General features: G+C 36.3%; 1 protein-coding gene across 1 annotated transcript; it reads left to right on the top strand.

The window, feature by feature from the left end:
* The first annotated feature begins 21619 nt into the window (after positions 1 to 21619).
* LOC132153224 (transcription factor Sox-21-B-like) lies at positions 21620 to 22918 on the top strand. Its single transcript, XM_059562580.1, has one exon. It carries the CDS (start codon positions 21962 to 21964, stop codon positions 22688 to 22690), a length of 729 nt encoding a protein of 242 aa, XP_059418563.1. The 5' UTR covers positions 21620 to 21961; the 3' UTR covers positions 22691 to 22918.
* Positions 22919 to 23432: the final 514 nt, after the last annotated feature.

Consider the following 23432-nt stretch of genomic DNA (forward strand, 5'->3'; position numbering starts at 1 on the left):
ACATTTCTAAATTTACTTGCAACTTCTGCGTGAAAACTGTTTGAAAGTAATTCCTACACTCAATATTTTTCAGTGTAATAAACTCCCAACAGGGAAAAAGATTGATTTACTTCTGAAGTAAAAGTGTTGTCAGATTAAAGAGGGAATACATACAGGCTTTGTTTGAAACCAAGTGAGCCTGATCTGAAAACTTGTCCGAAATTTTGATCAAAACCCAATATTGCATCCATCCTTTGCAAAGAAGGCTATCCCAGAATGCACTGCGACGAGCTCAGTGAAAAACTCCCTCTAGATGAGAGACAAAGTGAGAGAAATGTTGATATCATTCATTCAACACAAAAAGGTACCTGAATATGATTTCTGAAAATGTATGCAATATTTATGTGTTGTGTACAAACCTTTCGAAGTTTTATAAAGTTTGATGGATGCAAACTAAACACACACATGCAGGATTTGAGTCGATTTTGCATTAAAAAGTGAAGAACAACAAAGATCCAGCGCAATCATGTCATATTTCTATTGAGGATACGATCTACAGCAGATGAGATATGTTCATATCTGTGTTTTCTGTGCTTTCTCTGTGTTTCGCTCGGCTGAAGGGAAGGCTTTAGCAATCTTTCAATCTTCCACCAAAGTTTTTGCGAAACTTTTTTTTCGTAGCATTGATCATTGGGGCATGACCAATATGCAGGATTATCCATTCCTGGGTCTATTCTATGGGCTGCTTATGGAAGCATTTTTGCTCAAGGCAGCCATGCAAATTATTACTTGCTGCCCTGTAAGCTGATAACACAAATTAGATGCCTATTAAATCTGAACAATGTATATAGAATTAAACAGAAGAAGAAAAGATGGAAAATGATACCTGGATGCTTATGACGAGATGCAGACTTTTTAGGCCAGACTTTGTCAACCCAACATTCAAAGTCTGTCTTGATTAACTTTATTTGTCTAGTCAATATTTAAAATGAATGTCTCATGCTTGCATTACATGTCAACACAAGTGCATAATCTGAAGAGTGTTTAAAACTACATGCACTATACATGAGAATGCTTTTAAAACCTTTCACCATCCTCTTTCTGCTTTTTTTTTTATTTTGGAAAAATGCATTAATAAATTGCACTAATGAAACATTCACAGTAAGGTCAAGAATGTGCATTAAGAAATGCATTAAGAAATTATGCACATAGCATTATGAACTAGCATTCAAATAACGCTATATTTAAAATGTTGGTGTTGTTTGCATTTTTTTTCTTTATTAATATACTATAATTCTAGTTTGATAATGTTTTTATATTTTGTATTTTTAGGAGATTGTATGGTACTACATTTTATTTATGGAATAGTTATGACCTATTTATTACCTGCTAACCACTTTTCGAGCACAGAACTGAAAGTGACATTTCTAGCTTCAACTACAGAAAATCTTGAATGCTTGAGAGCAAAGAGTTAAGTTTGGTCTTTTTTTAAGAAGACACTTGGCAGATTATCCCTGAAGTGAAACAAATTAAGTTACAGATGTTATTATGAAAAATGCACACAAATTATATGTTTAAAATTTTATATGAAAAATATATATTTTTTCCAAAACACGTTTTACTCTAAAACTGTAGGGAAATCAAATCAGTTGTGTTCCAAATTTGAGGTTGATATCACAAAAAATTTGCTTTTGGTAAGATTTTGTTTGGGTGCAACTTGACCCTAAAAAAAAAAGAAAGGTGTGCATAAAATTCCTATTAAATTTCACCTATTACAAAAAGATGGTTTTATGTTTGTATCACATGGAGAGTGCTTGGATGAAAGCGAGGGATTCACCTTAAATCCGTGGCTTTGTGTCAGCGCCAGCACAGTCAGCACTTATCAACCGAACGACTCTCACGTTTGGACAACGCGAGAGTCAAATTAAGGGGACAAAACCCCCTCGTCATTGTCCCATTGTCGCTGGTCACAATCGCACACCGCCTAGTCAAAACAAACCGCTATCTCTCCTTCCCCCTCCCGTTCCTTCTGTCTCTTTATATTCATTAGATTCATTATGAGCCACAAAAGAGAGCCAGCAAAACAGCTTGTGATTTTTAGTTGAATTCGTGCCCCTTTTTAGGCCAGCAGGGAAATTAAACTAGACATCCACCGCCGGACGGCTCTGACACATCTGAATGGTAATAGCCAAAGCGTATCCAGAATACACAAGAGCTGACCCAAACCAGATTGTTTCTGGGGGAGAAGAAGGAGGGAACCGTTTTAAATGATTAGTTTGCTAATGAAGCAAAGACTAGATTGGATGAGCGTTTGACAGCTTTGATTCAGTCTCTTAATTCAACACGATCACAGCAACCAGCACATCCCTTGTGGAAAAGAAGTTTGCTCAATTGTATTGTATTGTATGTGCACTTGGAGTGTAGTGTTGAAACTCTACTTGTAGATAACGTTAATTAAATTAAAAACCATTTAAGTGTACTTAAAGAGAGTTGTAGACGCAGTCTATTTCTAAGAAATGCTATCGAATGCTATTTGAAATCATCAAAACAAACGCGTCCCTAGCCGAAAAGACCACACCCATTCTTCAATAACTCCACCCCCAAATTCATTAGACAACTCCCCCAAGATGTTGATTGGCTACAAGTGCATTTTGGGGCTTGGTCAAATATACTTTCATTGCCATTTCTCAGAAATCAGAAAAAAAAATGTAAATAAAAAATAAAAAAAAATACCGAAATATTTCTTAATTTCTATTTGAATATATTGCAAAATATAATTTATTTCTTATCAAAGCTGAATTTTCAACATTATTACCAGCTGAAATCATTTAATATACTGATTTGCTGCTCAAACAACATTAATGATTATCAGTAATGTTTTCTGCTTCATATTTTTGTGGAAAGTCTGATATTTTTTATTTGATCAGGATTCTTTGATGAATAGAAAGTTAAAAAAAAACAGCGTTTATTTGAAATAGAAATATTTTGCAACATTATTAATGTCTTCCCTGTCACTTTTGACCAATTTAATGTCTCCTTGATGAATAAAAGTATTCATTTATTTTACTAAATCATTCTTTTAAATGGTAGCGTTTATCATTTGATCATTATGCATTATGATTATGCAATTGCAACCTTGGATAACGTGTTAAATCTTATTAAATCTACTTTTTAAAAGAGGAGCTTGAGTTTAGTTGAAGTACTTTAAATGCTAAGTAGCTTGACAAACTACAGTTTCAAGGTAGTTTCCTCATCGCTGATGCTTCTCCAGCTTTAGCAAGTTAAATCTCGAAAAAATGAGACGTGGCTGCAATTCGTCTCTAACAGCAGCGGCGCAAAGAAAGGGGAAAATAGCAATCTGGCACACCTGTTAAACGAACGCACTCAAGGCAAAACAGTAATGCAGCAGGCAAATTCAGATTGGCTGTAAAATCTTCATTTAGACAACAGCTCCGGGGGGATGCTCATTACTTCAGATTTATATAGCATTAGTTCTGCTCTGCAAATGTAGAACATGCTCCCACAGCCCTCAAATATGACGCACTTTGATAAAGAGCTACTACTGATGTTTTTTTTTCTCCGTTTAAAAAGTTTTTTGAATTCATTAATTGAACTTGTGGAGTGTGGAGGCGAATCCTGATAAAGGGCTCTGCACTGAATGTTACAAGCCTTTATATGCAGTTAAAGCTCAAATAAGTAATAATGTTATGATCGCTTCAGAATTACAGGCCGCATTCACACTACAGCTACATATAGTGTCACTCCACATCATATTATCAAACCATTTAAGCACAAAACCCGGCCCACAGCTGATTCCAAAGATAAAACCCTAAAATAAAACTTATTTTATTTTAGCTAGTTGCCAAAACAATATTTCTCATTTTCAGTCATTTTTACTTTGCATACTTAAATAACTAAAACAAAAGATGAAATAAACGTAATTAATTAATTGAAATAATGAAACTAATTAAAATAACTAGACAGGTATGTCTTAAAAACATAATAACCAACAAAAAACAATTACAAAGACTTAAAAAAAAAAAAAAAAAAAAAAATTATGTATATATATATATATATATATATAAAACTTTAATTGAAATAAAAGAAAATATTAAAATAATGTAACATGTTGCCTTCAGATGTAGTTGCCTAAAAAGTTATCTTTTCATTTAGTTTATCTTGATGTACTAAATATAACTAAAACAGATATAAAAATTCATAAAACTATGTAGACGTATTAAAACAGAAAACAGCTTTGCATGTGTTGAAATCACCAATGCACAGCCTCTCACAAATCACTATGAATAAAAACCATGCTTAAACTAATCAAAATTCAACCATGCTAAATTGAGAATATTTTGCATCTGCACATGAAACATTATTAGATCTGCTTAAATGTTTGGATTTTTCTCACTTGTTAATTCATTCCAGAGTTGTGGCCGAGCACCGTCTCCCCATAATGATAAATAGTTTCCCTGAGATGCCCCTGAATCCGATTTCAAATGAAGGTGGGTGGGAAAAGCAATAGAAGAGCCATTTAAGATGAATGTGAAATGCCATTGTGAAAATACTCCTTAATGTACACTTTATTCCTGCATGAAGATAAATAGTTTTGCTATGAATATATTGAGGGCTCCAGTCTCACAGCCGTCCAATACCAGAGTCATTGTGTTCTATTGAAAGAAATCCTTCCCTGTGGCAACCGTTTTGCTGCTTTCAAGTAGATAAATGTTTTCTGTGTGGGATAAGAATGCACGGCCACAAAAAACTGCATTAAACTGTAATGTTTGTCAAGGAGTCTGATAAAAACTTCACAGTCACCATTCTTTGGATAATGCGCCGGCTAAAGTCAGAGATCTGATTGGTCCTGGGAGGCTTCTTACAAGTTTAGCAAGCCTTATTTCCAATCTCTGACAGCAATATGTGTCACACCCCGATTGCTCGTGTTCAACACAAACCCCGGTCACTCTATATATGGAAATCACTGTCTTCAGGGCAGGAAGAAATGTAAAAAGGTAAGATTGGCACTTTAACCTCGCTGGCCCCCTGGAAATATGTTTTAGTCTGATACATTATACTGCAAGGAATTATTTATCAAGAAGATACAAGCTTGATGTTTCCTAAAATAATGAGATGTTGGGGTGGCAGCTGGAAGGTTCCGGTCCAGCGATCAGCGACTATGAATCAGGGGAAATAAAGTAAATACGGCAGGAACGGGATGGACCATTCAGAGAATGTAAAAGAGTCCAGAAGAGCGTCTCTTCTTCCCAAAAATCATAAAATATGGCCCTCTGTAAAAATTGCATGCTAAATGGGATGCTATGAAGATGCTGTTAGAAGGTTGCATTTGCAACTAATTGCAACAATAAAACCTAATAAAAACGTTTAATTCTTAACAACTTACCTTCTCTGTCGAGGTCACAACTGCGTCTTAAACTCCGCCAGCCACTTTGCTCCACTCTTAAGGCTACTTTTTATGATCCAATCAATTCCTGATGGACAAATTGAAATAAATGAATGCATTAATTAATAGTGTTAATAGTACAGTCCCAGAAATGTCACATTTTTAAAGCACATCATATGAATGCAATTTACTTCAAAATAACAGTACCATTCAAAAGTCAGGGGTTGGTTAGATTTTTTAGACGCTTCTGCTCAACCAAGCTACATTGATTTGATTTAAAAATACAGTAAAATTGTGAAATATTATTATAATTCAAAATAAGTATTCTCTGTGTGAATATATATTAAAATGTAATTTATTTCTGTGATCGAAATTTAATTTTCAACATCGTTACTCCAGTCTTCAGTGTCACATGATCTTCAGAAATCAGTGATGATTTACTGCTCAAGCAACATTTCTGATTATTATCAATGTTGAAAACAGTTGTGCTACCCAATATTTTTTTGGAAAAAAATGTTTATTAAACATTTTGCTAATTTAATGCAGTCAGCAACCATCTTTATGTTTAAATCCATTCTGCAGGAAATCTAGAAGATCAGTGCAGAAAATGCAAAAATGTTCCACCTGAGACTCTATTTCAGACAAATTGTATCTGAAAACATTTGTGCATTTCAACTATCGAAAAAGGTAAGAGAAAACATGCACAAACTGCAAGGACAGTCGTCCTGCTTCTACTTGGGCATGAACCTGCAATCTCCGTGTCGATTCTCAAGCATGCGGCTCAACATCTCTTGTGAGACTCTCTGTAAACTTCAGCATTCATTCTGATTCATTTCAACATCTCCTTGAGTCCTGTCACATCTGCAGACCTGCCATTGTTGTGTCTGAAAGGGCCTTTTATTTTGCCTGAGAAATCTCGCGTCCCAGGGTTGGTGATTCTGGAGATCGTCATTAATCTCCGCAGCCGGACCATAAACCGTGCTTCCTTTTTGCCTCACTTTCCTTTTTTTATTTTGAGAGAGAGAGAGAGGAGGGGGGGATTCATTTCTTTCTTTTTGATGGGAATTGAATTTGATACTGCATTGTTTGCTATAGGGGTTTCTGACAAAGGCCTGCGATCCTTTCTGTGTGAGCACACAATCAGAGAGACCCAATTAAATAATTTGGTACAATACAGAAGAACAAAAGCCTACGAGAGTCTAAAGTGAGGGAGGCCTCTCTCTGCCATTTGCATTCTTACCTTTTTTTCCTTCTCTTGTTAATTAATTTGCTTGGAAAGCATGGGGGGGGGGGCACTCATTTCAAGTGTTGCTGGATTCGTTTGATATGCCGACGATGTGCTAAATCAACATTTTACAATAGGAATATTCTTTGTAATATCTCTAGAGTCCTGATAATGATTCCAGGGGCAGGTTATGAGGGAATTTAAATGGCGCCACTGTTTATTGCGTGTTGGGAAGCATTGGTGACTTAGACCTTCAATGCTGCGAGTTTCTCATTGTGCGTGTCCTGCATTAAAAGGCTTTTATTACACATAACAATTGAGGAATTGAATGAGGGCTTTCTCGCTTGTCTTATGTGTGATTGTTCTCGATAATCTACCCAGCTTTGATTTTCAAAACAAACGCATTTGGCTGTCGAGGTATGTCCAAATTCTGATGCGCCCCAAAGATAATGTTCTGATGAATGTTGCTGTTCAAGTGGTTTTGGGTCCCACTAAATTTCAAAGTATGGGCAAATACAATGGAAGCCAATAGGACCTGAAAAGAAGACATTTGGAACAATGTTGGTAACCAATGGTTTTGGGGCCCATTGACTTAGTATAGTCAAAAAAAAGACACAACAATATATTGGAAGTCAATGGGACCCGAAAAGAAGATATTTAAAAGATTGTTGGTAACCAAATGGTTTTGGGTCTGATTGACTTCCATAGTATGGATAACAAATACAATGGAAGCAAGTGGGACCCGAAAAGAAGATGTTTGGAACAATGTTGGTAATCAGATGATTTCAGATCCCTTTGACTTCTATAGTATCATCTGGTTGAAGAATGTTGGTAACCATAGTCTCATTGACTTCCATAGTATGGAAGAAAACCTCCATAGTCCCCAATACAATGGAAGTCAAAGGGACTATTTGTTTATATATTTTGAAGCATGTTGGTAACCAAATGGTTTCAGGCCCCAATGACTTACATGATATGAACAAAAATACCACGGAAGCAACGGGACCCGAAAAGATGAAGTTTGGAACAATGATGGGAACCAAATGGTTTCAGGTCCCATTGACTTCCAAGGTATGGACAAAAAACAAAAAAAACACCAACATGTCAGCATATGTCAATGGGACTTGAAAAGAAGATATTTTGAAGAATCTCTGTAAATAAATGGTTTTGGGTCCCACTGACTTCCACAGTATGGACAAAAAAATACTATGAAAGTCAATGGAATGCATAGAGGTTTGGAATGACATGAGGTTGAGTAAATGACAGAATGTTAATTGTTAGGTGAACAATGACTTCAAGAAAACATTATGATTAAATGCGATGACCGGTGCAAATTCTACAAAAGGTGCTCGGGTTTGATTAAAAGCTGCATAATTAGCAGCTCTCTGAACAGGTGTAACATATGAGGCTCCTTATACACAGAGCCCTGTGTGTTTAACACTGGTGGGCTTTTCCACGCTCAACTGCGGTAATTGAAAGAAATGAGCCATGCAGCCAAAGCATTAGCGCTACCCCAGGAGACTGCACAGCGAGAATATATGACACACACAAACACACACACATGCATGAGCTGGATGTTCCTCTTCCCACTATAAAGACACACAAGGCATGATATTTTAAGAATCACAGTTTGTTTTTCTTTTACATGTCTAGTTTATCTGAGTTAATAGGTACTATAACAAAAAAAAACTGGATTCAAATAATTGGGTTAATTTAAAAACCTATGCAAATGTGTGCAGACTTTATGATAAAATTTTACAGGAATTGTACTATACTGTTTCAAGATTCAAGATTTTTATTCATTACATACACAATTATATAGAGTATATATAACCAGTAGTGAAATGTGAGTACATGTGAGTTCATGCACATATAGCTTACCACGATTATGCTGAGCACCTCAAACGAAACTTAAAAACTTAAAATGTCATTAACCAGGAAAACTGGCAAATCCAGTAAAAAGTTTCTCTGCAGAAGACCAGCCAATCAAAATTGATGATTTGCTAAGCTCCACCTTCTTTGGTTTCTATTGTTTAAACTGCTAAAATAGAACTGAATTTTCACCAAATTTCTGATATTATCTATCAAACCAATTTGACTTTGTTTGGTTTTAATCTAAACCGTTAGATACAGTGCGTTAACATTCCATTGTGTTCACATGCTCAACAAATATGTCTGTGATTGGCTACAATGATCATCGCTTCAAAAACTTGTTGTAAATAAACCTCTTTCATGCTCTTTATCTAGCACTTAAACACAGATACACGGGAGACGTGTCTATCGGCAGATTCCTAATATATCTGCTCATAGACGGATCCGCTGATAACCTGGCTTTCAAACACTCTCGTGTGTGCCTTTACAATACGTTTTTGAAGTGAAGATCATTGTAGCCAATCACAGACATATCTGGTGAGCGTGTGAACACAATGGCCAATCAAAAGGTGTTTAAGAATCTGCTCAGCAATGCTCAAAATGAAAGTGGGAGATGCTGATATCGTCACATTTCTTTAAATTTCACTACCAACTGGTACCGACATTGGTACTTTTGATAACACTAGTTTTTGACAAAAAAAACAGTTAGCATCAATCTTTTTCAGTTATGACAACTTCTTAGTTGAGAAATATAACATTTTGTAGCATAAACCATTATTAAGTTGATTGCTCAAAAAATAAAAAAAATAAAAAACATCAACATCACAAAATTTGTTCCAACTAATTTCAACATAATTGCCTTATGGAACCATTTCATCTTATCTATTAAAGTCCAAAGGAACAGAAACCCTTTTAAATGTCAAACATAGCATTAAAACACTAAAAGTTATTTATTTTTTTACTAAAAACACATTAAAAAAAAAAAAAAAAGATCCTTGTCCTACACAAAGCATGCTGGGAACTTGAAATCCACTGTCCAATTTGCAAAGTTATCAAGACAATTTCATTAAGAAACTACAGTTTATAAATAATAATAATAATAATAATAATAATCAATTAACACAGAAATTTTCATTTAAATTACAAATAATAATATGTTGATGTAACAATCAACATTGTCAATATAAGTCATTAAAATGTTGTTTGCAACTTTAAATGTTCAGTTAAATCCATTTCAAATTTTACATTGCAACCATAGATTTATTTAAGTTGTGATAAGTCCCCTGAATTTCTTTTTATAGTTTTGACCATGTCAGAACAGAAACACCAAGGAGTTGCATTAGAAAATTAATAAATGGAGTAAAAACCAGCATGTTTTGTGTCTGCACAATGCAGTTTGTGATCAGACAGGTATAATGTTCTGCATCAAATGATGAGGCTTGTGCCCTACAGCCAGTCAATCAGTTAATTCCACATCCCTCAATCAGCGCTGGTTTATTTCTCACTCTGTGGCCCTGAGGGACCCCGCCTGTCAGGCTGAATCCCCGCGGGCCTCCCATCCCTCTGATTTAGAGCCGCTAAACACCGCTTCAGCGCTCGATTAAACTGGACACTGATCAAACCTTATTTGCACTTCAATTACACAAACCGCTTCTCTGCACTGACCAGACAGAAACCATACGTCTCCCCCTTTCCATCATTCACCGAAACTCCATAACCCCACCCTAAAAATGATTAACTCCGAGTTATTCCCTCAGCGCAGGGTCAGCTTAACAATCCTCACCAGTCTTCACAGGACCAGCCAGCCTGGAATAAAGAGACACTTGGTGTCTTTGATGACAGTCAGTGTGGTTGCTCAAGGCTGAACTCTGCCATTGAAAATGAGTTTAATATAAAGAATAAAAAAGAAGAGTGTGTGAAATTGATGCTAATGTTTCCAGGTGAGTCTATGAGGTGGAATAGCTCAGACAATAGCCTGTGTGGCAGTAGCATATGTGACCCTGGACCACAAAACCTTTAGTGTCTTAAGGGTCAATTTTTCGAAATTGAGATGTATACATCATCAGAAAGCTGAATAAATAAGCTTTCCATTGATGTATGGTTTATTAGGATCGGACAATGTTTGTGATTGGGATGTGATTTTTTTTTGGTACATTTCAATAATTTTGACCACATAACAATAACACTGAACTTTTAGTAGTATTTGAGTGAAAACTCATTTCATTAGTTTGAACTGTTCGGTTTTACAGTTTTAATGCTTTTTCCCTGTGCTCAAGTGCCAAAAGCACTGTTAAACCTCCAGTAACCTTCATGTATATTGGGCTTCAGCATTAAGGTCAGACACAGAAATGCAGAAAGCTCTTCAGCGTTGGCATTGTCATCGCAGGCGCTTCTCAAAAAACCTTAATATTGACTCAATGGAGCATGGTCTGAATGGCTCTTTACTACACGGGCAAGGTCTCCTTTCTTTCACCTGGCTTTCACATTTTCCTGCGCCCGATCTGTGCGCTTTACCTTGATCTCGCAGTGAATGCGCGAGCGTCTTGGGCTTGCAATCCCAATCCCCCTCCCCGGTTAGCGCTGATACAAGGCCCATTTCAAATAAGAGGACAAGGAACATATTACAGCAGGGCTGCATTATTCTGCAGAACATGTATAAACAGTCGGAAAGAATGGGAGTGCTATGTTCATAATGGAATCTGAAAAGCTTTTCGCTTTTTTTTTGTTCTCATTGTCTCTCCATCCTTTTCTAAACAACCTTCCCTTTTTTGCTGGCTATCAATGCAAAGTTCTTTGAGAGAAAATGAAGGGCATTCATGTCGACTGAAAGGGGCTTTTAAAGTTGAGTACAGCCCTGACAAAAGGGAAGGTACCGCTCGCAGAGGCCCTGAGAATGACTCAATGTTTATAACCTTGCCATGCACACCCCCAAGGAGGTTTGGGAACCGCAGAAAAGAGCCTAATGAAAAGAATAGTTCCCTCGCCACAAATAATACCGTCCTCTCGCCACTTCTTCATTACTGAACAACATCTAGCAGTGTTTATATCTGCTGTTTTATCATTTGTTGTCGGCTAGGCTGGGATACATCACGGCGAAATTGCATTTTCGAGCATACCTGGATTGTTATTATTGCATTTCGTGATTTCTATGACAGTTGGACATGAACTGAAACATCGTAAAATGTTTCAATGGAGTTGGGAGTAGTACTTCTTGGGGAGTTTTACACTTGGTACGTTAAAGGGGTCTCAAGGGTTTGGTCTTGAATGCTGCAAACAAACTTTAAAGCAAACAGAAAATCTCTCGCTGGTTTAAATAACTATTAAACTACCATCAAATACACAGAAATGTATATTTTTTTCAGTTTTAAGATAATTAATTATTTAAAACTTAATTTAAAAGAATGCATTTAAATGAATAATACTAACAATAATAATAATACATAAAAAACTCAGAATTCTATTTGACAATGACTAAATGTCAAAGATTGTTGAATAATATTACAATACTCAGTGTATTGTCATTATAAGTATTATCACATAAACATTATATTCAATTAAATAAATTATTATTAATTATAATACTGTTTTAATGAATGCAATAAACAATAAGAATATATTTACATAAATATATTCAATTATATAACAACAGTAATAATAACAATAATATATTATACAATGATTGATGATAATAATGAAGATGATGAAGATGATTACGTTAAATATATTCAATTAAAAATATTAAAAACAACAAAAAAATATATATATATTTTATACAATTATATAACCATAATTATAGTACATTAACAATAATATACTAATATTATATAAATATATTAAACTAATAATTAAATAATAATAATAATAATAAATAACATTCAATATTATTTTCAATTAATTAAATAATAATAATAGTAACAGCAACAACTATATAGATATGTCATTAAATCATATTATAACAACAATAATAATTGTTAGAAATATAATACATTAACAATAATTAATAATATATAAGTATTATATTCAATTAATTATTCAACACTATTATTATTCATAATAATACAAATAAAAATACCCTTGCTGTTAAAACAATATTGTACATGACTACAAAAAGTCTACTGAGATCTGAATTAACTGAAATTGACCTAAATAAAACACAAATCCAGTTTTAAATCCAAAGAACTGTGTGAATGCAAAGAGAAGCGGATTCTTTTACTCGGTTCATATTTTGCCTCAAATAAGTCTCATGTGTGAACACACCCTTTTAGGCAGCTGAAAGCAAAATCAAATTAACCAAAACATTCATCAAACAAACACAACGAGCATAAGACCTAAAGAGATTCTACATGCAGGTTCCATGTCGGCCCATTCACTGAATACATGTTATAATTCTCTGGCAAACTCCATTGGAATTTAGAATGTTCCTTGCATTTCGAAAAAAGCTCTCGAAAGCATATCTACCACTCAAAGGTGAATGTAAGTTTCTGGGAAAGTAAGCATGCTCCCCTGTCTGATCTCCTTGTATCGTTCAGCTGACCGGTCATCAAACTATTCTCAGCCCTGACCGGGCGACAGACTCGCCTGCATTGATATACAGGCCTCTCTGAATGGCAGGCTCGAGCAGAAAGGAGATAAGCCCACATAATGTGGACACAGTTTTCATTTCTTGTCACCCAATTAAACTGCAATTATCCCAAGTGGAAGAGCACAGAATGGCAGAAAAAACAGGAGAAGAATGAGAGTTCGCAGCACTGCGGGACTCTTTCACTGAGACACATTAGCCCAGATTTTGGCCGAGCCGGATGAAAGGGGCTTGGCAGCGCACAGCAAGATGTGGACCAGCTGCAACAGGGGGTTTACAACTGAATAGCCGCTCAACTTTTTTCCACTCTTTTTGTCCGTGCCATAGAGGAAGGGATAGAGGGAGTGGGAAAAAGACACACAAGCGTATACAGGTTGTTTCAAAGCGACGTAGCGATTGCATGGGAGGCCTATTTTATTTATTTATTTTTTTTCAACAAAACATCTTTTAAAGATTAATGGCACTAACCTGTCAAACATTGGCAGATCCAATGCTCTTTACAAGAGCTTTTCAGTTTTTTGTGCAATATGCAACAACAATCCATCTGTGGATGAGATGTAAGTGATGTAAGATTGTGTTTTCGTTGTGTTTCTTCATCAGATTTAGAGAAATGTAGCATCGCATCACTGTCTCACCAATGGATGCTCTGCAGTGAATGGGTGCCGTCAGAATGAGAGTCTAAACAGCTGATAAAAACGTCACACTAATCAACACCACTACAGTTCAGCAGTTAATTTCTTGAGAAAAAGCTGCATGTTTGTAAGAAACAAATACAAAGACGTTTTAACTGTGTAAAATATCCATAGTAAGGGTTCCTCCAGTGAATCTCCTGTTGTCTCTCACATCAAAATCCACCAACATACTTGTTTTGAACTGCTTTGACTTGTAAACGGTGCTTGATCTCAGACCGGACCACTTTTTCTCTGGAGGAAGAATTATTATAGATTATTGACTATATTTTAGCCCGAAGCGATGGTTTGAAGTTAAAACATCTTAATACTGGATTTGTTTCAGCTTTTTTCTTCTCCAGATATTAACTGATGGACAGGAGTGCTGTGGATTATTCTGATGTTTTTATCAGCTGTTTGGACTCTCATTCTGACGGCACCCATTCACTGCAGAGCATCCATTGCTGAGACACTGATGAAATGCTACATTTCTCCAAATCTGTTCTGATGAAGAAACAAATTCGTCTACATCTTGGATGGCCTGAGGGTGAGTAAATATTCAGCGTGTTTTCATTTTTAAGGGGAAACTAAATGTGTAAACTTAAAGCAACAAAACTCTTGCCTTTAAACATGTTTCAATTCAGTTCAAGCTGAAAACATCATTACCCTGAGCTTCATGGAACTGAACACCATCTGCAGAATCAGTGACTTTTCTTTTGCTCTCAATGACAGGATCATTATGCTGCTCACTTCATCTCTTCAGATAAGATTGATAGTGTCGTTTCTTTATGAGCATCAATGCCATGGGAACCAAAGTCTGGAATTTTGATGTAGTTCCTAAATCAGATTTAGGCTTGATTAAACTGCTTTAGCTACGCTCCATCTGTTAAAAATGATGCCTGTTCCAGTTCCTGTTTACTCCAGTAAATAATCATCAGTACTGGTTTATTTTTTAAAGTCAATTTGTAGAGATTAACTACTCTATAAACCTACATTTATGTTGAAATGTGAATAGCAATAACACTGTTGACTTCCACATTCTAAATAATGCTCATTTGTTTCAACACATGTCATTTTTAGAGTGCACAATTCAACTAAAATTAATGTATTCAATTCAACTAATCTGTTTATTGAGGTGACCGTAAGCCATTGAAAGAAATGTTCATCTTACAGAACAATTTTAATTGCAAGGATGTCAATATTAGGAATTGCGTATATATTTTTGAGAATCTAACAAAACCCCTACTAGTAAACTAAATATATTGTAGAAATGCTTTGCAACGATTTGTATCATGAAAAGTGCTGTACAAATAAACTTGAATTGAATTATATAATACGTATATTATACGGAGACCTGCACATGACATAACATTAACAAAATAAATAAATTGTGTGCACGATTTACTAATTTGTTCCCTCAATGTGCTAAAACGTGCACATGATTACTATTGCGCTCCCTCGATTTGCTTAATCGTGTGCACATTGTATAAATCGAGTGAACAGATTAGTAAATCGTGTGCACAATTTATAAATTGAGTGAACGCAATAGTAATCATGTGCACATTTTAGTACATTGAGGGAACAAATTAGTAAATTGTGCACACGATTAAGCCTACAATATTTTTCCTGCATGCCATGTGTGGGGCTCCGTACTACTAAACTACATATATCTACAACATATCGTAGAAATGCTTTGCAATGATTTGTATCATGAAAAGTGCTACATAAATAAACTTGAATTGAATTGAATAGAACCTCTAACCCTAAACCTGCACTTCTCCACAAAATAAAACACATAACAGGCAGATAAATAGAAGTATTGTCAAAATAATGTATTTAAATATATATTAGTATTCAGTCATTTTGACGGTACTTCAATTTGTTGTGTGGTTCAGAATCGATTAGGTATAGGGTAGGGATGCATTTTGTTGCTCAAAATATCCATGAAAAGTTACAGATATATAAAAATATTATTTATCTTAAAGGTTTAGTTCACCCAAAAATTTGTTCACCCCCCGGAGCCGTGTGAGAAACTTTTTTTTTTTAATGGCTGGGTGCTTTTTATTGAACTTCTTTTGAACTGATGCATGCAACACCTGCGGATTGCCATTAAACAGCTTGAAAGACCGAAGACAATTGTAAATATAACTCTGACTGGTTTCGTCTGAAAGAAGAAAGTCATGTGCACTTAGGATGACTTGAGGATGAGTAATTTATGGGCTAATTTTAATTTTCGGGTGAACTAACCCTTTACTTATACAGGAACAGCTGATTAAAAGTGTAACCAACGTACAATACATGTTCCTTACATCTATATCTAAACACAAGCGTAAACACAATTCAGCAAGCAAAATTAGAAACTAGCTAAATACCCTTAGTGTTAGTCCTTTTGACTTTAATGCAACTATATGTACGTTTTTACCTTGAAATATCAATTTTAAGATCATATAATGATGGTACACTGACTTCTTATAAAGGAAACCGCTTTTATTTTTTCCCACGTAAATTTGGTGAGCTGGTACGAAATTGCGAAAAAGGTTGATCGCTTTACAATAGTGATTTAATTTTCATTCAGTACCTTAATTTGATTGATGTCACTTGATATTTCTGCTGTAAGAACTTTTATTTATTTTTTTTTTTGTTGCTTTTGTTTCTCTCTTCCCTTTAAAGGTGCACTTCGGGATTATCGCCATCTATAGTTGAAGCATAATTTTTTATTATTTTTTTAAACCAGTTGCGTGGCATACTGTATATTACCTCAGAATATAATAGCCTAAAAATAATCTTGTTAAAAAAAAAGAATTAATTAAAAAAAATCAAACATGACTACCGTTAAAACAGTTCCAGATGTTTGCATATATTTTAAAATATATTTTGAATAATATAAATCTATAGATTTAAAAGCATTAAAACTAGATTTTGCAATCCATATATTTCTATCCAAGTAAATACATTCAAATATGTTACATTTAAAGAGAGAGAAATTGTATTTGTTGTCTATAACACATGTGAATATATATATATAATATATATATATATATATATATATATATATATATATATATATATATATATATTACTTTATTGAGCTGTTTACAACATATATTTAGCCTAAATTTAAGTATTTTGGCCAGACAAAATATATTTTTTACTGTATATGGGTTTGTTAACTTATGCATGATGCTGTAAAACAGTTCATTCTGATTAAAATTTGACTATTTTATTCAGTATTCATGCTCTGTGTCTTTTAATGCTAATGTTGCAGGCCAAATTGGCTTGGATTGGAATCAGCTGTGAGTCTGTTCTCCACAGTGAGCCTATATAGACGCCACACAATGAGGCAGATCACTAGGTTTTGGGAAAAGAGGCAAATATCACCAAAGAACTCTCCACTATCTACAGTCAGAACAGAAGAGTGACACCATATAAAACACGCTGAATGCAAAGATTGCTCAAAGGAGACTGAATGGCTTTCTGTTTTGTGTCAGACATCACATCTGCTTCTGCAGAGAAAGGAGAAGTGTGTGGAGAACGCCAGGCATTGTGATGAGATAATAGGATGGGTGAGAAACATTGTGAAGTTTAAGCTGATTCAAGCTCAAAATGCTATCATTACGTCCCTCTCTCTCTCTCTGTATCTGCCTCGTATAAAACGGAGAGGCGCAGTGATGCTGCTGATAGAAGAGCAGCTATCAGGTGGCAGTCTGGGTAATTACAACTCTCTGTTTGGACCGGGCTGTGATGCAGCCACGATAAGATGGAAGAATGGAGAAAAAGCAACCGGCGATAATGCACACCGGCTAAATGCTTCAAAATAGTGTATCATCACAAAGTCATCACAATGCCTGTGGGGGGAAAAGACTCTGATTTCTAAACCGCAGGGGTATGAAAGTGGAAATGATGAATACTTCCCCCCGGCCCCTCCAGTTTCTTCTTCAGTTAAACATGCAGCTCGTGGGAGACGCCGGGGAAATTCGATTTGACGAACGGCTCAGAAGGTCGCAAGGTAAATGTCCAGATACCAGCCAGATACTGTCAGACGGATCGCAGAACTTATCACTCCTCCTGTTTTCTCACTGTACATCATGTCTTTAACTCTAATGTTCTTTGAAAGATGCCTGTTTTCACAGCGTCTGATGGTTTAGACACTGATTAGTCTGAGAGGACTAGACCATGGCAGTGACCCAGAATTTTTTCAGGAGGACACCTAGTGATCATGTCACATTTCCCCAGATTAACGATTTTTGTTTTTATTTGTAATTATTTATTTTCAATTCTGTGGTGATGGATATTTGGATCCAAACCTAATAAAAGCTTACAACACAAACGCGAGTTTATCTAAAGCAGCAGCAGCAGAAACTCCAGGAGTTTCAATCCAAATGCCCGTGGGCTCTTTGTAATATTTGTTTAATACAAATCATAAACATGTGATTATGACTATAAAGGTGTGGGCTTGAAATAGTGACAACTTCTGCATAATTTTTTTTTTAAACATGTGACTATAATGATTCAGTCAAAAAAACAAAACAAAAAAAATCAGCTTCTTTCACTATTGTTCTCTAATTCATAAATGCATATATGTAAAAATCAACTTTAAAGTAGAAATGAAACACAGTAGTTATAATTTAAAGACTGCTGCTGATATGTTATGGTTTAAAGTATAATTGTATGCATAATCTTTACTCTTTAAAACTCATCGGAGAGAGAAATCTTTAGAAAAACGGGAAAAGTGCTGATATTTTTCTGCCAGAATGTTGTATGTTTAGTTTAAGGACATTTCCTTTAACCCTAAAACCAAAGACAATGCAATGCATAATTCAAAATAAGGGTAAAACACCAGTCAAAAATCAATACATATATATATTCTTTCATATAACACAGAAAATGTGGCCCTATTTTATGGACAAGAAGCCCTTCAAAACAACAACAATAATTAAAAACGTGTTTGTTTTTTACCGTGCAGTGGATCTGTTGGCTCATTTAAACCCATGTAGTTAAACATCTCAAACTCTGTCTAAGAGGAAGGGAGTATATGATAGAGCATCTGATAAGAGTCTTATATAAGAGAACTTCTATTCTCCAGCCTCCCTGTAATGACTCTTTCATCAGTGAGAAAGCATCTCCACGCCCCAGTCTTAGTTTGAAGAGCTCTATTGCAATCCTGTGTTACAGAAAGATGACATGATAGGCAAAAGTGCAAAACTTCTACAGAGAAATGCCCGTCACCTCAGGAAAACAGTAACGCAGTTTCCTTCCCCGAAAATCACTTCCTCTGCAGTTTGAGACATGATGAAGTCTGATTTGAGTTCACATGGAGTTCACACAAAACTCACGGTCAAAAACTCGACAGAAAAAAGGGTTCAGCTGTTCGTCAAGTTTCTCAAACTGACTTTACACATTCCTCTTTTATTTATGTTTATTTATTTACATTACATTATAGTAAAGGAAGAATGTGTCAAATGATCTACAGGCCAAGGTTCAAATGTCAATTACACACATACATACACAGGCACACACACACACACACACACACACACACACACACACACACACACATTAATACAATTAAAGTTCATTAAAATATATATCTACAAATATTTAGAATAAATACTTATATATGCAAATCAATTCTCTTATATATCAGTCAACAGAGTACCTAAACATTACCTCATATAAAAAATATTTATAATTGTTATAATAATAATAATATATAGGCTATATGTATATATATGTATATATATTTATTTATCGGCATTCATTTTAAAACCATGTTTTAATACTTGCTTATGAAATATGAAATGTGTGTTTTTTTTAATCAAAATATATATTGCAAGATGTTGGTATCAAAGCAGAGGCTGTGGTGTTTATGCATTGATATTTTCTCTCTCTCTCTTAATCGTCGACTGTTTTAAGGGTTTAAAAGAACGTATTTTTGATGCCGCCTGAAGCATCTGAATCATAAAGTGCATGCCTAAAGAAGAGAGCAGGACAGAGATGGACACGTCAGAGCGGCTGTCAATCATCTGCTCTGACACTCATCATCATCATCATCATCTTATCTTCACTGTACCCCGCCGGACTTCAGCCTGAGCAAAAGACATGCATATGAAGGCCGAGGGCAGGACTACACTAGCACAACATTAATCTCATTCGAGAGGAGTAATTAAATTTCAGAAGCCACGTTTGGCCGAATAATGGAGAGGAAACCAGGCGAACAATAGGTTTCAAACACTCATAGCTGCTCAGCATTTAGCGCTGCTTGTCTTTCGATTCACAGATGACTTTCTTCACGATAAACGAGAATGATTTTTGTCTTTCTTATCTGCGTCGTCTTTGCTCCTTTACAAGGCTCTGCCCCTTTTTAAAATGTATGATTATTAATCATGTTGGAATCCCCTCTGATAAAACCGGATTATGTGTCGATCTCTTTAAATGCATTAGATGCTTTGACTTTCGATTTGGATCATAACAATAATAATAATTTTAATAAACACATAAATAATTATAATAAAACTAGCATGCATGCATGCCAATTTTCTGTTTTAAATTCAAGCATTTATAGTACGTGCTAGGGAAAAGGTCTGACGAGAGGTTTAATTTCAGTTTAATTGCAGTTTTAAAGGCAGTTTCCGCAAATAAATGATTTGTCCCACTTGTCATTTTAAGTATGATTTTATTAATAGGGAACAACAGAGAAGGTGCGGGCAGAATCCACTTAAACATACAATTTACACAAGGACTCTGTCAGATATCTGTAATTGCACTGTGCAATATTCCTCAACCTCATTCTCGGGTCACGATGCGTGCCTTCGGAAAATCCTTTGAAGTCGGAGAGAAAGAAGCGAAGCTGTCAAGAAGAAAAAGTTCTCTTAGTGCGATAAACACCTCGTGCTTTATCTAGCTTATTAATACGTGTGTGTTTTAGTGAAAATATTCCGACGAATTAAAGAAGACGTGCGTTCCCTCTGGTAAAGACGGTTTTATTTTTGTGATTTAATTTTGTGATATAGCCTACTGTACGTTAAATAACTTTTTCTTATCATTTATTATATATGAAACAGTATTAATATGCCTATTTGGTGCAATACAAAATTATTGTGCAATAAAACTTTTTATTTTCTTCTGTTGAATGTAAGTCTTAGTGCAATTCAAGTTTTTAATGTGTTGCTGTATTATGTGATGTATGTTAAAGGAAAGCAAATTTAATTTCAGTGTGCATGGTATAATGACAGTGAAAGGCGTTCAGTCATTCAATTTCATTCTGTGCGAACGGAACGCAGCTGATCAAGTAGGCTATAGGCAAACTAGTGATTTATTATAGGATATACCTGCTAGAGGTGTCTCAATATTGACAGTAAGAAAGTTCTCGAACGTTTCAGGAACTAAACACAAGTTAAAATCCAAATGATGATAAAAAAAAACCTAGTTTCACGTGGCTTCAAATAGACGAAAAACGCGTTCACCTGAGAAGGTAACCATAGCAACAGTGGAACACTTTGTTCATAATTGAATGGAACGTTGACAAAATATAACAACTTCTGATATGATTTATCTATAAAATATTTGCGTGATGTTTTGTTTAAAAATGTTATAGAATTTACAATTCGATTCTTGAGAGACGAACCTCGACAGACCGCACCTGCAATATTCCCGTCGAAATGTAGCGTAAAACAGCGCACGGTTATGTTGAGTAGGTTATTATTAAAGTACACTCATATGCTGTGTCCTGAACACACACACGACGTCCGACTGCTTTTCACTCTGAGCAAAGTGAGTTTGTCATTTCACCCTCGTTCCTCGCGCTGGGTGGGATTCTGGAGCGCTCGAGGTCTGACAGCTGCAGTGCGCATGCGCAGAGGGCCCTTTCAGCACCTGCCAGCGCGCTCCTTACTTCACATGTTACACTCGCGGTTGACAGTCACTCGATTGAAGTTATCAGCGGTGTTACTTCACCATGGTGAAGAGGAAAACAACACGCGAGCAGAGCTGAGGAGGAAGACGGCTTCTTGTTTATGCCTTCAGCTTCATCTGCGACTTTTTAAGGATATACCTACTCACGATGCATCTGAGAACATTGCTTTCGTGAAGTTTAAGAAGAATTACGCGTGGACTTGTTTTCGCGGCGGTATGTCGCAGTGAGCTCGAAGCACGCTCGGAGACTTGTACACAGCGTCCTTTTGAATCTCGGCCGAAGTGACAGTCAGCCGGTGGAGGTTTACCTGAGCAGGTGAATCATGTCCAAGCCCATGGATCACGTTAAGCGTCCCATGAACGCGTTCATGGTGTGGTCCCGAGCGCAGCGGCGGAAGATGGCCCAAGAAAACCCGAAAATGCACAATTCCGAGATCAGCAAGCGGCTCGGAGCGGAGTGGAAACTTCTGACGGAGTCCGAGAAGAGGCCGTTCATCGACGAGGCGAAGCGACTGCGGGCGATGCACATGAAGGAACACCCTGACTACAAATACAGACCCAGGCGAAAGCCTAAGACTTTAATGAAGAAAGACAAATTCGCGTTCCCCATGGCGTATAACTTGGGTGAGCACGAGGCGCTGAAAGTGGGCGGCTTACCGAGTGGAGCGTTTACCGAGTCGTTTATGTGCAACCCGGACAAGGCAGCAGCAGCGGCGGCGGCAGCAGCAGCAAGGGTGTTCTTCGGCCCTTCCATGTCTACAAACCCCTATTCGTTTTTTGACCTCGGTTCAAAAATGACAGAGCTTTCTCCACCGTCTTTCTCATACGCTTCACCTTTGGGTTACCCAACAGCGGCGACGGCTTTCTCTGGAGCGGGCGCACACACTCACACGCACTCCCATCCATCACCGGGTAACCCGGGCTACATGATCCCGTGTAACTGCGCGGCGTGGCCGTCTGCAGGGCTCCAGCCACCCCTTGCCTACATTTTATTACCTGGAATGGGCAAACCACAGCTTGAACCGTATCCCGCGTACGCGGCGGCGTTATGAGACTCTGAGAAAGTTTCTAAATGTGAAGAAAAAAAAAAGAAAGAAAAAAAACGCAATACACGCGGAGCATGAACATGTGATGCCACGATCTTCATATCAGATATCACATGTGTTTGCATCATGATTAATGCCTTGATGTAAGGTAAAACTCTCTGACGTTCTGTTCGGTGTGGATATTAATGAAAAACGACAATGTGCTGAATGAATCCAGAATGCCCTTATCAATGTGAAGAATTCTACCCCGTCAGACTAACCTGTTGACTCTGCAACGAGTTTACCATGTGTCGCTGTTTGCAGAGAAATCGGCCAATGCTGGTTGCATTTTAATTCAATTGGGGAAAAAATGGTTATGAAAATCAGCCTTGATTAGACTAATTCCCACGCATTTTTGTTTTCTTCAAATCAGTCATATTGCTGTAAATGTGTACAGTTTTATTAAATCATATCTGGTTAGAGCTGATGGACTAGAAATCAGGTGTATATTTTGAGTTTCGAATACTATTCCATGGATGTAATATTTATTGTTCAGTCAGTAAAACTACCCTATTTGTTGATTATGGGACCCGATATTTGCACAAAGGGAGACCACGAGCACTTAAAAAGTGTAATTTATTGAAGCTAAAAAAATATATGCCCAAGTTCCTGAAAATTGTTAAGGGTGCTCGCCCGTCGACATATTCTACATCAGACGAGTGTCAGAAAGTCAGTCCGTTTTTTACTAACTCGAAGTGAAATTGTATGT

The sequence above is a fragment of the Carassius carassius genome, chromosome 11, assembly GCF_963082965.1.
Source record: "Carassius carassius chromosome 11, fCarCar2.1, whole genome shotgun sequence".
Lineage (NCBI taxonomy): Eukaryota > Metazoa > Chordata > Actinopteri > Cypriniformes > Cyprinidae > Carassius > Carassius carassius.

Coding starts and splice junctions, on each gene's coding strand:
- LOC132153224 (XM_059562580.1), top strand. CDS start 21,962: ATGTCCAAGCCCATGGATCACGTTAAGCGTCCCATGAACGCGTTCATG.